The sequence below is a fragment of the Phragmites australis genome, chromosome 20, assembly GCF_958298935.1.
Source record: "Phragmites australis chromosome 20, lpPhrAust1.1, whole genome shotgun sequence".
In the NCBI taxonomy this organism is placed as follows: Eukaryota; Viridiplantae; Streptophyta; class Magnoliopsida; order Poales; family Poaceae; genus Phragmites; species Phragmites australis.
In genome coordinates, this window is record NC_084940.1 from 7264467 (window position 1) to 7278431 (window position 13965).

The 13965-nt window shown below is 46.3% G+C and overlaps 1 protein-coding gene and 1 pseudogene across 2 annotated transcripts; one reads left to right on the forward strand and one right to left on the reverse strand.

Moving 5' to 3' along the window:
• Nucleotides 1–1359: 1359 nt before the first annotated feature.
• LOC133901418 (chloroplast envelope quinone oxidoreductase homolog) lies at nucleotides 1360–5223 on the reverse strand (annotated as a pseudogene).
• Nucleotides 5224–5261: 38 nt separating this feature from the next.
• Nucleotides 5262–11791, forward strand: LOC133901316 (photosystem I chlorophyll a/b-binding protein 6, chloroplastic). 2 transcript variants are annotated; one of them, XM_062342628.1, is made up of 5 exons: nucleotides 5262–5420; nucleotides 5555–5743; nucleotides 5829–5866; nucleotides 11013–11530; nucleotides 11648–11791. In XM_062342628.1, exons 1-5 carry the CDS (start codon nucleotides 5374–5376, stop codon nucleotides 11663–11665), a joined length of 810 nt encoding a protein of 269 aa, XP_062198612.1. In that variant the 5' UTR covers nucleotides 5262–5373; the 3' UTR covers nucleotides 11666–11791. The 2 variants fall into 2 exon arrangements, with proteins under 2 accessions (XP_062198612.1, XP_062198613.1); XM_062342629.1 differs by having other exon boundaries at nucleotides 5267–5420; nucleotides 5558–5743.
• The last annotated feature ends 2174 nt before the right edge of the window (nucleotides 11792–13965 follow it).

Genomic DNA, 13965 nt, shown 5'->3' on the forward strand with positions numbered 1-13965 from the left:
TACACTAACTCATCTTTGTTTGTCTACCGGCACAACACCGAACTCGCGTACCTAGTCTTATACGTCGACGACATTGTCTTGTCAGCGTCAACAGAGCTGGTACTTCTCCTCATTGTGTCACAGCTACAACAAGCATTCTCTATGAAAGACCTTGGGTCCCTGCATTCTTCCTCGGCATAAAGGTATAATGCACTAGCAATGGATTTCACTTGACACAGGAACAATACACCAACAACATCCTTCAACGAGGCGGCATGCTGAATTGTAAGCCAGCACCTACTCCAGTCAACACCAAGCATAAAGTATCCTCTACTTTCAACGAGCTGGTGTCTGATCCTTTGTTCTACCAATGCATCTTGATCTTGCCTATGCTGTGCATCAAGCTTGTTTGCACATGCATGCGCCCAAGGACGTGCACTGGATGCTAGTCAAGTGGATTTTGTGTTACATCCGCAGGACATTGCAGGACAGTATCCACATCAAGGCCTCTACATCGTGCACCCTCATTGCCTACATAGACACAGACTGGGCTCGCTACCCCGACACACACCGATCAACATCTGGCTTCTGTGTTTTCCTTGGTGACTCTCTTGTGTCTCGGTCATCAAAGAGGTAGCCAATTGTGTCACATTCTTCTGCTAAGGCCCAGTATTGAGGAGTCACCAATGTCACGGTCAAGTGTTGCTGGCTACAGAATCTACTTCATGAGCTCCATGTCTCCATCAACACAGCAACAATTGTCTACTGCGACAACATCTCTACCGTTTACATGTCTGACAACCCGGTGCACCATGGGAGCACAATACAAGTCGAGCTTGATGTTCATTTCGTTCGCGAACAGGTTGCCATCAGACGGCTCTGAGTTGTTCATGTTCCTACTCGTCAGCAAATAGTAGATATCATGACCAAGGGTCTTTATATGGCGACATTCAACAACATCAAATCCAGCCTCTGCATCACTGGCGGCAATGACACAAAGACTACGGGAGGGTGTCAAACAGCTGAGTTAGTTAGCTGACCGTGTTTATAGTTCAATTATTATCTAGCTAATTCCTTGGAACATTGCTAGTCTTCCGCCAGCACATTGGCTTCCATGCACCGCACCTGCTTACATGCAGGATCTTTTCAGTTGCATCGGTTACAACCGAATGGCTTGTACTCTGTATATATGTGATGAGTAAAGCAATACAAAGTGTGGTGGATTCTCTTGCATTCTTTCACTCTTTCAATCCCTTCGAACATCATGCCTTGAATCTGACTTCAGAGTGCAGAACATAGCATATTCCTTCTTATTACCACACAAAAAATCAAATCAAACCCACAACTACACATACTGCACACTGCAATGTTCTCACCGGTTCACTCCTCACCTCCCGTTTCCACAATGATCTTGTCGGTGGCGTGCCCTTCCATGCTCTTCGCCCATGCCTCCTGCACTCTACTCAACGGGTACCTAGAGTCTATCACCATCCTGAGCTTTCGCTGCTTCACCATGTCCATCAGCCACTCCATCTCCTCCTTTGGTATCGGGAGTAGCGGTGCCACCCTCTTATTGGAGAAGGTCACCTTCTGCAGGGATGACGTGAAGGCAGCGCCGAGCTTGGGTGTGAAGTTGACGATCGTGGCCTTGTCAGACAGCACCAACACGAACACTTACCTGGGGGCATGGAAAAAATTATCTTCTAATATTTTCAGTTTATTAGTTGAGCCCGATAAATTTCTTTACCGCTTGAATTTTTTTTCTTCTTCCAGCCTAGTGGCACACTAATACACCACTATCGTTGTATCTTTGAATCAGTGATACTCTTTTATTTATATATTATTATGTGTAGTTTTTACGTTAAATGGTTTGAAGACCATCGATGTTATTTTCTAGAGAAATTGAACCAATTTTTTTTAATTTTGACCAAATAAATGTGTCTATCACTGATATAATTCCGATACATCCGAAAATCCCATTAATCGTTGACCCCGATAAATTTCTACTATCGGTAAATAAAACCTGTCAGGGGTACCCATCGCGTAGTGCACAATCGCCTCGTACTTCCTGCCAGAGGGATTTTGCAGCTTGGCGCCCTCGGGCATCTTGTACTCCAGCACCCCATTGGCTCCCAAGCTGACGAAGTTGAGGTTGCGCGCACCGAGGTTGCACACACCGAAGGTGGCCGTGACGTGAAGGCCCACAAGCTTTACCAGCTGCACGACATAGTGGCCGACACCGCCGGAGGCCGCGGTGACCAGCACGTTCTTTGGGGATTATTGGCGCCAGAGTCATCGAAGTTGACCCCCATGGTCTTCAGTTGTTGGAGCGCAGTGGTCGTGGCCGTTGGCAGACTGGCACCTTCAGCTGCGGACACCTCAGGCGGTCGTGCCACCGTGAGCGACACCGGTGCCACCTCGTACTCTGTGAGCCAGCCGCCAATCTTCCACATGGAGAATGATCCAAGAATGTGTTAATCAAGAAATGCCATTATAATTCACAAATGAAAATCTTTTTAAAAAAAACCAAGTTGAAATGTTCATTAATTCATATGTGATGAGTGATTGATAAGGTTGTCGATTTGATTTATCGAGTTTTGGATTGCTTGAGCTTGGTTTGAGCATTTTGATTATAGACTAACGGGAGTTGGAGTTGGAGTTGGAGAAATATGTTTACTTGTTTTATGGTGTGCAGATGACGGATGCAACTTGACGGTCGACGACAGGTGATGGGGCTAAGTGGGTGCTTGGTGCCAGACTATCAAGGAGGCCTGATGGAGTCAATGGTGATCCTAACTGTACACGTGAAAGTCAAGCAAAGTATGAAACAGAGGATAAAGATGGAGTGTTGACAAAGTTAAGCGAAATGGATGCTGGTGCAAGTGACAAGCCGATCCAAGGGATCGGGAGTGGGAGAGACTTACCGGCGGTCAGGATCGTAAAATGGAGTACACGTGTCAACATCAGAGCGCTTACTTAATATGTAAGCAAGTAGCAAGTCACACTTTGAGAGGCGTGCAGAGGGTTTCACGGTTAGTCCTCAAACCGTGAGAGGACTTGAGGAGTATGTGGTACCATCGTGAAGATTGCATCGAGGCGAAGCTAAGTCGTGAAGGCACCGCGACCGTTCGATGGATGGATCAAGAAATAAATCAAAATACCCTCAATGATAGGTATGAGTGTACTATAAGAGAGTGATACTTTGGTAACGAGCTAGAAAACTTAGGAGTAAATTTCTTAGACCTATAAATAAAGTGGTATGACTATGAGGGAGTTTGAATCAGCCATTTGAGTCTCTTATGCCATCCATATGAGTGCCTTATGCTAGAGTTTTAGAGGAGAGGGAGATGAGTACTTAGCTTATATATTAGGTGTGAGCTTTTGTATGCAAAATCTTTGTAATCCGTCTGAAATAGGGCTGATCTCAGCAATAAATAAAATTTTTGTTTACTCTTGTGTTTAAATTCATCTCATTCTAGTTTCACTCTATTAGTTCCCTTGCAAGTTTACAAGTTTTTTCTTTTTCGGTTGTGGTTTTCATTTTCCTTTTTGAGTTGCAGTTTTTTCATATTTATGAAGTGATTCTTCTTGTTGCTAGGGATATAAATTTTAGTCTCATATTTTCTTACCTCTAAGTCATTAAATTTGAGAGTTTCTCTGCCCGTGACCATCTTCTTTGGTTTCAAGTTTTGTTTGCAGTTGCTTACCTTTGTGACAATGACTCATGAATTAGTGCTTTATAGAACCTTAGGTTCATATTTTATTCTCGAGAGCTATGACTTCTTCAAATTTTGTTTGTTTATTTTTTTCTTTCTATTTACTTCCGCTTGTACATTTTAAGAAGCGTTAGGTGAAAATAGTAGACCATAAATTTTTTTTACAAAGACACGTTCATCCATTCTAATCACCACTCTTAATCCTGCGTTTCTCCAGTCGGAGATGACAGGATTGTTATTGCTCGATGGGAACAGAACCCCGCAAAGCTATAGTAAATGGCATGGTGCCATGGATGGAAGTAGACTCTTACCAGGAAGCTGATGGAGTTGACTTTTTTTTTTCGCGAATGTGATGGAGATGACCTTGTCTCCTGGTTTGAAGTTGGTCACACCGCTGCCCGCTCTACTACTTCGCCATACAGGTCTCCAATTGTTTTGCCATGGCAAGAAATGGAGTTTTGCCATGGCAAGATCCATTTCTTGGATTAGTACTCGGGAAGATGCCGGAGCAAGTGGTAAGTATCGATCATTATTTTGTAGGGCAAAGAACAATTGAGCATCATCTGTAATTGTTGTGCTCGGCTGTTCAAAGAATAGTTGCTTTGGCTCCTCTTTTAAATCACAAGGCAGATGAATTACATGTGTCGAAGATCAATGCTACTTTGTGTTTTAGGGAGTGGAGGTTATGAATTATGATTGTTGTGTTATGTTTGCTCGGGTGGGAATTCAGGATGATGTATCACTGACATTTGGGCCTGGAACTACATGTCATTAAGCCAATGACTGACAAACCTGAAACGACAACGAAATGGAGTGGCAAATCTTAAGTTTAAGTGATAGAGATAAGTTAGGTCATCAGAGTGGTTACATTGTTCTCAGGTAACACGGTGCATGGATGCTTCAACTTCACAACGAATTAAAATTTCGCTAAAATTTCGAATTTCAAAGGGAAATGAATTATCTAATTCTGATTTTTTTTCATTGACATATAGTACCATATAGCAGAAGATGAAAAATGAGCAAAATTTTATAAATTTCACTGGTAAAAAAAAATTATAAAACGAAATTGAAATCCCTTACTTCACTATTGTTACCTACTCCTACGGTCACCTGAAATTTCGATCTTTGCGTGAACTTGTCTCCTACAAAAGCATGGAAGCGTTTCTCTTAAGATAAGGGATTTCTCTTAATAAGCAGCCCGCTTTATCCTTTGTCGGCAGAGAACAGTGTTACAGGTCCAGTAGAAGGAAGGCACAGCGTTTGATGACAGCAGGATCACAATTAACAGGTGAGCTGAAAGTAAAGAAGAGAAGAAGCATCCCATAATTTGCAAATGATAAGTCACCCCGATGCTATCATTTGACTTGTTTTGACTTTCGAAGTTAACTTATTGCAGTATAAAAAAGGGGGAAAGAAAAAGAAAGGTAATGTAAAGCAGAAATGTGTAAAGCCCAAAAAAACTGACCGTGACAAGTTCTTCTACGGGCCTCATCCGCTTATCAGAAGCCCAATGAGGTCTCTTAGCCATGCAACAACTTGTCAGTTGTCGCACCTGGGCGCCTCACTGGCTGGCTATCCATACATGCCGCGCCCTCTCACTCCCTATCCTGAAACTCGCAGCAGATAAAGCGCACCCGCATCCCTCCGGAGCCCCGATCGCCTTCTCCTTCCCTCCCTCATGGCTCTGTCCGCCGGCTCCTTCGCGGCATGCAGCCTCCAGCCAAGGTAAACCACGGCACCCCCTACCCTGCTACACCACAGTAATCATCTTGCCGGTGCGGTGCATGTCTCCCGCACACGCCTTGGTTGTTACGCTCACGGCGCTGTCGTGCGTCCGCGCGCGCGCTTTGTTTCTGCAGCAGAGCGAGGATCCGAGCGTGCCACGCCCCGAGGCCGCCGCCGCTGCAGGGTGCCGCCGCGGCATCGTTCGCAAGGACGGGGCGCCGGGCAAACGCGACGAAGGGCGTGTCCGCCGTGTGCGAGCCGCTGGGGCCCGACCGGCCCATCTGGTTCCCCGGCAGCTCACCTCCCCCGTGGCTCGACGGCAGGTGAGCATCGCTACTGCCAGTGTACTGGAGAGCTGGAGATGGACTACTCGTTCTGACGTTTTCCTCTTGGCGAATTGCCTGGCAGCCTTCCTGGAGACTTTGGATTTGATCCTCTTGGGTTAGGTAATGTGACCCCTGCTTACGTTTCTCAACAATCCAATGTAGTTTCTCCACTTGTGCAACGATCTTGCGCTAACAGTGCCGTCGAAATGACTTTAAGATTCGCGCTAGAGCTTCGCCACACGAGGCGGTGAAGGAGGGGGTTTTACTCAGTAGAAATCTGAAAGACATTGCCAATGACAACAATGCAATTCTCACCACAGTAGTGTGCAGGCAACGGTCAATTATCTGTACTGATATAAAATATACGAATGGTGGTATAATTTAACCATTTTCACTTTTCATTTAAATTGATCAAACGAATACTGTACAAAGATTATTCATATCCCTCTTACTAAAAATACATTTAATCTCATATTAATTATCTTTTATATCTAAATATCTAATATTTATATTTCATTCATTCTAAAAATACATTCAATCTATCATTATTTGTCTTTCATACTTAGACATCAAATATTTAACTTTCATACATTGCTATTGTCGAGGGTTAATCCCTAACAATGATTTCGGAGTGTAGCGGTCGAAGGACGCATGAACAACACTTAAGGTGTGTGTTTGTCGGTGTGTATTGAACTTAAAAACACCATGGTTATCTAGGTTCAGACCTCCTAAAGGATAACAGCCCTACGTCCTGTGTATTTTGTTATGAGTGTTTATGAATCGGTTACTGATCCTCCTTTTATAAACCAGATCCTTCTCTCTTTATATACCAAAGAGAGGGAGAACTTACAAATAAGCCTCGATTAGCAGACCTACGCTTAGCTAGATATTCTACTCTTGGATCATATCCTGAGAACCGGGTGAGTTCAACTTGCCCTGAGAGCTTTGAGTGCTTATCCCAACTATAGAACGCCTCCACAGCTGCCTCCCCTGGCCATCCGGCCTATCTCATCGCCGTGCGCCGTAAGATCATCTGCCAAGCTATCCTTTCCCTGCATTCTGCGAGTCTACCTGCAAAATGTCTGTTCGTTCTGTAAACCCTGTCTCGTCAGCTGTGCGGTGTTGCACTGGCCCGTAAAGCCCCATCCGTAGTATTTAATGCTACAGGATGGGGCAGTACCCAACCGCGGTAGCCATGACTTTGTTCATTAGATGGGGTGTCTGGGGAAGGAAAATACTTGAGTATATAGTAATAAATGCAATTCGATGAGTTAGGTAAGGATTGGCCCTGCGACTAGCAAAGACTGATCGTGGGATCTCATAATATCATAAGGAGATTGGTCGTACAAGCCTTATACTGGTCATGCAAGCTTGGACCTGATCGCATGATGGGTCAGGATTCAGAAAATATCCCTTGTTAGTCGACATATCTCTCATGGGGCCCGTTAGCTAGGGCGTCTCCATACTCAATACTCCGACAACCCCCTTACTCAATACTCTGATAGTAGCCCCCAAGCTTCCCTATGGTCGTGGTTAGGTTTGGTCGCACTACTCGGACCCTGAGGGAACATAGTTCACCCAGAGTGGTCGCTGAGGCCGTTTAGCTTTCAGAGTTTAACTCTGAACTTCACGTCACATGAGGAGGTTAAGCGTCCTGAGAGGAAGATAGAGAGAGAATGAATGTTGCTAGGCTCGAGGGGCTTTTGGTTCCTCATGCGTGCCCCTTTGGACTTCGAGCGGTTCAAATGCCGCGCTGGTTGAGATTCCTTAGCAATTCTTAGGGCGAGGTGTCTATGATGGATTGTGTATAAAAAACTAGGGTGTTGTTGCCCAGATTCCGCGACGTGCGCAAGGGTTTGACTGAGGCGTAGCGATGAGTCCCTTGCGTAGTAAATGGTAGGATCGCGAGGACATTTTCCAAGGTGTTTCTGCCTTCCACCCCAGGCGTGAATCAATGGCTGGCTAGGCTATAAAAGTAGGAGTTCACCTAGCTGGCCACCCATTGATGCCTTTTACAAGGCAAGAAGACAACTCTCCCTGAAGATCGTGGCATCCTCCTCTCATCCTTCGTTGGGAAGGTCGATAGGTTTGGAGGATTTAGAAAGGTTTAAGCCACCTCCGACGCCGGCTCTGTTGGCGGTGGTGCCCTCAAGGGTAGACAATCTCAAGGACTTGCTTTCACGGTTGGAGCCGGCCACCCTGGTGCTTCCCTCGCTGCAGAGAGGGCCTCCTCTTGTCATTCCCATTCGATCACCGGTCCGAGCGGTCGTCCCGGGGGAGGTTATAGACATCTTCGATGACGAGGAGGAGATCGATTAGGACCTTCTGTAGAAGGAGATCGACTAGCACCAGAAGACGGAGGAGGAGCAAAAAAAGGGTCCGGTGGGTTCACCGGCACCGGTCAACAGCTCCGTGCGTGGTCTTCACACCGGTCATCCTGCTTGGCCCCTACACAAGCTGTCGTTCGATTCTCAGGGCAACCAACTGCCGCCCTAGGGAAGAGTATAAGAGGTTTCTTGACTCATTCAAGGGTAAGTAGGGGTAAACATATCTCTAAATTATTGTAGCTGGTGGATCCCCACGCCTTACAAGAGTTACGCAGAACCTTTCTACCAACTGTGCGTTAGCCACATAAGTCAGGAGGGAAAGAATAAGCATGTAATAGGATAGTTAGTCTGATCATATGTAATCGTCCTGTCTGTAACTAATCCTTTCTATGAATGAAAAATGTTCCGACCACTTCTGATGGCCTTGCCGATGGCCGGAAGATTATACATGGGCCCTGCGGTTTTTGGATCGTCTAGTTCGGGCCTCTGTTCGGAGTGTTTAGAGAGTTTTCCCTATGTTGTTCACGGAGCTTAGGCTCTGATTGTTCTGTCATGCCCGTCAGTTAGGCTCTCGATGTGCAGGACAGTCATTAGCACGACAAGTCTCTCGGCAACAGTAAGCACTTGACCCGAGCGGGGACTTGTGGCCTCGCGGTCGTTATCCCGGACCGTTAGTACCTTTGTCATTGCACGAGCAGCAATACCATGCTGTGCTAGAGCCCACGACCAATTGGTCGTTTTAACTTCCTCATCAACATATCCCGTAGTGGTAGGAGAGTTAATCCGGCGGGGGTCCGTTGTTGGTCGTGACATCCTGCAAAACAGAGAGTCTAATCTTTTGAACTTTTAAAAACTTATAAGTTTTATTCCATGCTCGTCCGAAAGGTTCTACAAAATAGAGAAACAAACCCGTCTCTGAGCAACCCTACACGTAGAACTTGCGCAACAGTGTGATGTTTCAAGAGTTATGTAATTCACGGTCATCCTCTATGGCTAGCTTGACTGTACTAGGTTAGGTGGCATCGACTACTTTGTAGGGCCCTTCCTACCTCGAGGAGAATTTATTCTGACCGGCCTTATTCTGGATTTGCTTAAGGACGAGGTTGCCTAGGACCAGTCTCCGCTCCCTCACCTTGTGGTTGTGATAGCGTCTGAGGCTTTACTGATATCAGGAACTTGGATTAGAGCACGCTCGTAGAACTCTTCGATCAGGTTTATATCATCCTCATGTCACGCCACCTGGTCATTGTTTGAGTAGTTGGCCACTTGAGGTGACTGAAGTGAGATCTTGAAGGAAAGCATTGCCTCTGCACCAAAAACAAGAAAGAAAGGGGTTTCTGCTGTAGCCCTGTTGGGAGTTGTTCGCAGTGACCAGAGTATTGTGGGTAGTTCTTTCATCCAGCGTATTGAATAACTTATAAGCTGATCAAAGACCTGGGTTTGATCCCTTGCAGTATTATCCCATTTTCTTTTTCGACATGTTCGTTGCTCTATGGGTGTGCTATTGACGCATAGCAAACTTTGGTCCTGATCTCTTCGTAGTAGTCCTGAAAAGCACTACTGGCGAACTGAGTCCCGTTGTCCATAATTATGTGATTTGGATTGCCAAACCGCACTACCAGCTCTCATATGAACTTCATCTCTACTGCGGCGATGATCTTCATGATGGGCTCTATCTCTATCCACTTGTGAATTTGTCAATTGTCATGAACAGGAGTTAAAAACCGCTTAGGACTTTAGGGAATGGTTCCACGATATCGAGCCCGAGACAGCGAAAGTCCAAGAGAGTAGTATAGTTTACAGTGCTTGGGCTAGTAGGTTGGTTTGTCGGCCATGGTACTAACATGACTTGCACCGTTTCACCAACTCGCAAGCATCCTGAGGGGCAGTGGCTAATAAAATACTTGCCGGAATGCTTTTCCGACTAGAGTGCAGTACGAAACGTGGCTACCACATATGCCTCCTTGATATCAGAGAGAACTATGTTCTCCACTTCCTGAGTGATGCTTTTCAGTGAATTGTCATTGCTCCCCCAGCGGTAAAGGCATCCCTCTATCAGGGAGTATCTACGGGCTTGTTGCAAGACGTTTTCTGATAACCCATCCGTAACATTTAATGCTACGGGATGAGGTAGTTCCTAATCATGCTGACCATGACTTTATTTACTAGATGGGGTGTCTAAGAAAAGAAAACACTTGAGTAGATAACAATAAATACGATTATATAGGTTAGGTAAGGACCAGCCCAACCAGCAAGGGCTGTTTGCGGAATCTAATAATATCATAAGTAGGTTGGTCACGCAAGTCTTGCGCTGGTTGTGCGAGCTTGGATCTGATTCAGAAAATGTTCCCGTTGGTCGGCATATCCCTCGTAAGGCCTATTAGCTAGGATGTCCCCTTACTCAATATTTCGATTGCCCTCTTACTCAATACTCCGATAATTATATCTTGAATTGATTACACGTGTGTAAAACACATGTGCAGTTGATAGTACAAGTGGTTTCACAGTTCTTTGCACCAATGCAAGACTGGCTACAGTTGTGCGAAATCTCTAGTCAGTTATCTTGACGCTGTGTGATTCATGCTCTATTTGTATCAGTGACGGATCCAAAAAAAAATAATCAGGTGGCTAACTTTTCAGACTCAAGTGTCCTACTTATTAGATTAAGATGTATCATATAAGTTGCTATATACGATGATAAAAAATAAAAAATTAACTAGTATCTTATGCATTTATAGTCATAACGTGGATGTGCCACCGGTTGATGTCCGTTCAAGCTAGACTTCTCAATGTACTACAAACTCTCCACCCTGACTGCCTGAAAACGAAGTTGTATCCATAACAAATCTATCAACTGTGATTACGTACGTCGTGCACGGTAAATGTGGCGCGCCGCACGGGCAGAAGCAATGAACGTGTGTGGGCATGCGTACATGCAGGGTCGGACCCGGAGCTGTTGCGGTGGTTCGCGCAGGCGGAGCTGATGCACGGGCGGTGGGCGATGCTGGCGGCGGCTGGCATCCTCATCCCGGACCTCCTGGCGCGGTGGGGCTTCATCGACGGCGGCTTCTCCTGGTTCGATGCCGGGTCCCGCGAGTACTTCGCCGACCCCTGGACGCTCTTCGTCGCGCAGATGGCGCTCATGGGGTGGGCGGAGGGCCGGCGGTGGGCGGACTACCTCAACCCCGGGTGCGTCGACATCGAGCCGCGGTTCCCCAACCGCAAGAACCCGACGCCCGACGTGGGGTACCCGGGCGGGCTGTGGTTCGACTGGGGCAACTGGGGCCGCGGGTCGCCGGAGCCCGTGATGGTGCTTCGCACCAAGGAGATCAAGAACGGCCGCCTCGCCATGCTCGCCTTCGTCGGGTTCTGGTTCCAGGCCGTCTACACCGGCCAGGGCCCCATCGATAACCTCCTCGCGCACCTCGCCGACCCCGGACACTGTAACATCTTCTCGGTACGTGCCTAGCCTAGCTTTGTCACGAGCACGTTTGCACGCGTGCCGTTGCTTGCTTCTGATTCTCCAGCATGCATGGCTCACAAGATGTTGCTGCGTTTGGCTCTGGTCTTGCAGGCATTCACGTCCCACTGAAAACGTTACTGCAGACAGAGAAAGCAGTAGTCAATATTTTGTACTTGGTAATTTCTATGATGAAATCATGAGATGCTATCATGCTAGGCAAAATTTGGTATTCGTTGTTTCTTCCATTTTTACTCATGGATGCCTATGAGGGCTGTGACCTTGGACACAGCACTCTGACTCCGACATGCTGCAATGGAAACGAACAAGATGCTTCTGCAACACCCGCCTACTAGCTCCGGCTGCTGTTGTGTGGTGTTACACAAACGAAGGAGAATGGTGTGATCGAGATACAGCAGCTGGAGTATCAACCGAGTAAACAAAAGGAGGAGACAGGACAGTATGAGCCCGTTGATAAAGTCCAACCGCTAGTACTAACCTACTCTATCTATACCCTGTCCTTAGGCCTTCCCTAACGGACTCTTGCATCTACACCTTTTTCAGCGCTACAGTAAAAACGACGGTTGATTTCTTGTCGTATCCCTTTCCAACGGATGCCCTTTTTGCCCCTACAGTGATAGGGGGCTGCATTTTTGCCGGACAGAGGCTGTATTTTTGCCGGACATGTTGAGCTGCGGTATCACTGTACTATACGTATGTGGGTGGATATGAGAAGAAGAGTAGAGTAATAGAAGGTAAGAAATATGATAGCTGTTGGAGATAAAAAATAGAAAATACTATAATAATATTGAGAGATACTACAATAATATTATAGATGATAAAAATTTTAACTACACCTGACATTTGTCCCACTAAGAACCTCTCAATTTAACTACCCAAATGAAGTACAGTATGTGCTGTGAGTGTCATTCCATAGCAGTCCCTAGCTGTTCGTGCAGTCTCGAGACTTGCATTCCTCTGCAGGCAGCATTTAAAAACTGTCCCTGCTACCTAGTACCTGTACGATTCGGATTAACAAAGGCAGAGCCGGCGACGTTTCTAGAGTTCTACTCGTCCTAGCTATTGTTCGTCTCTGCATGTGGGAACCCACGTTGCTGATGACCGGCCGACAAGCATCTTCCCTGCCAACAAGGGCACTCCACCGGGTAGAAACTAGAAACTCGGCGGCGTGTTCGCCGGCTGTCGGCCTGTCGCATGGCATTACGACTCGTTCAAAGCTGCTGTCTACTGGCACCATGAAACCGAGCTGTTCCGCAAGAATTGATCCAAGAGAGAATCCATACATCAGTCCTAGTATTTTTTTTTTTGACACCTCTCGACTGGAGCTGAAATCTGAATTGGACTGCGCTAAACATAGTCTCAATTCTGAGGCTAGGGGCCTGGTGCGAGCCACACAAATAATCCATTGTAGCTGGTGCTGGTCAGGTAAAGAACCGGGAAAATACAATTTTGCATGTCTTTACTTACACACTGTTGATCTAAATTATCTATTCCTCTAAATTGATACTCTTTCATTCGTTAATTCTTTCACATACTTTATAAATTTCTTCACTTACTCATCGGATACAAATCTCAACGAAAAATCAAACTTGATAAATCATATGTCTGCATGGTCTAATCAAACTATCGTGTTGTGCAGAACCGGCTTAATCTGCAGGATGATGGCTGAAGTGTAATGTCCTCCTGATACCTCACCGATGGGATTTGACAAAGTTGGGCCGTTGTTGACCCTGTGTCGCGCTGCCGGAGCACGCATGGTGGATCTGTGGTCTACGCAACCAGTCTGCTTATTCTGTCTGCGTGTCATCGCATTCGTCCGGACATGACAACGAACGAATCGGTTGGTCGCCGTCGCTGCCGTTTAAAAACCGTACACGTCACTGTCTGCGTTACGATACGAGTTAAAAATTTATATACGATAATATTATTGATTCTTCTAGAACCAGCAAACAAAACACCATCAAATAAATCGTGATTATTGGATTTGTTAGATGTTAACATATCCGAGGGTATTGCTTATTATATGGATATATTTTTGTGTGCATAGGATGGTTTCTACTTGTGCTTTGATAGTTTAAACTTTTCTTATTTTCTATTTTTTTCTAGCCCAATTCGTTATGGGCCGGCCCAATCGAACCTTAGTTGGACTGGTTTCGAATCGACCCAATTTCTTTAGAAGGGTTCAGCCTAATTCCTCCTGGCCCAGAACAACCACATAACCCGTGGTGTTTCATTCGCCCGGAACAAAGCCGGTGGCTAGTGTTTCCATCCCTAGCCACCGAGCGTGTTGCGCGCATGGGTGGAAACAGCCTATTGCTGCAGGCAATGGCAGGAGCCTGAATGGGAGCGGGTGACGGGGAGCCCGAGCGAGCGAGCGTGCATGCGTTGGCGGTGGTCTGTGAGGCAGCCGA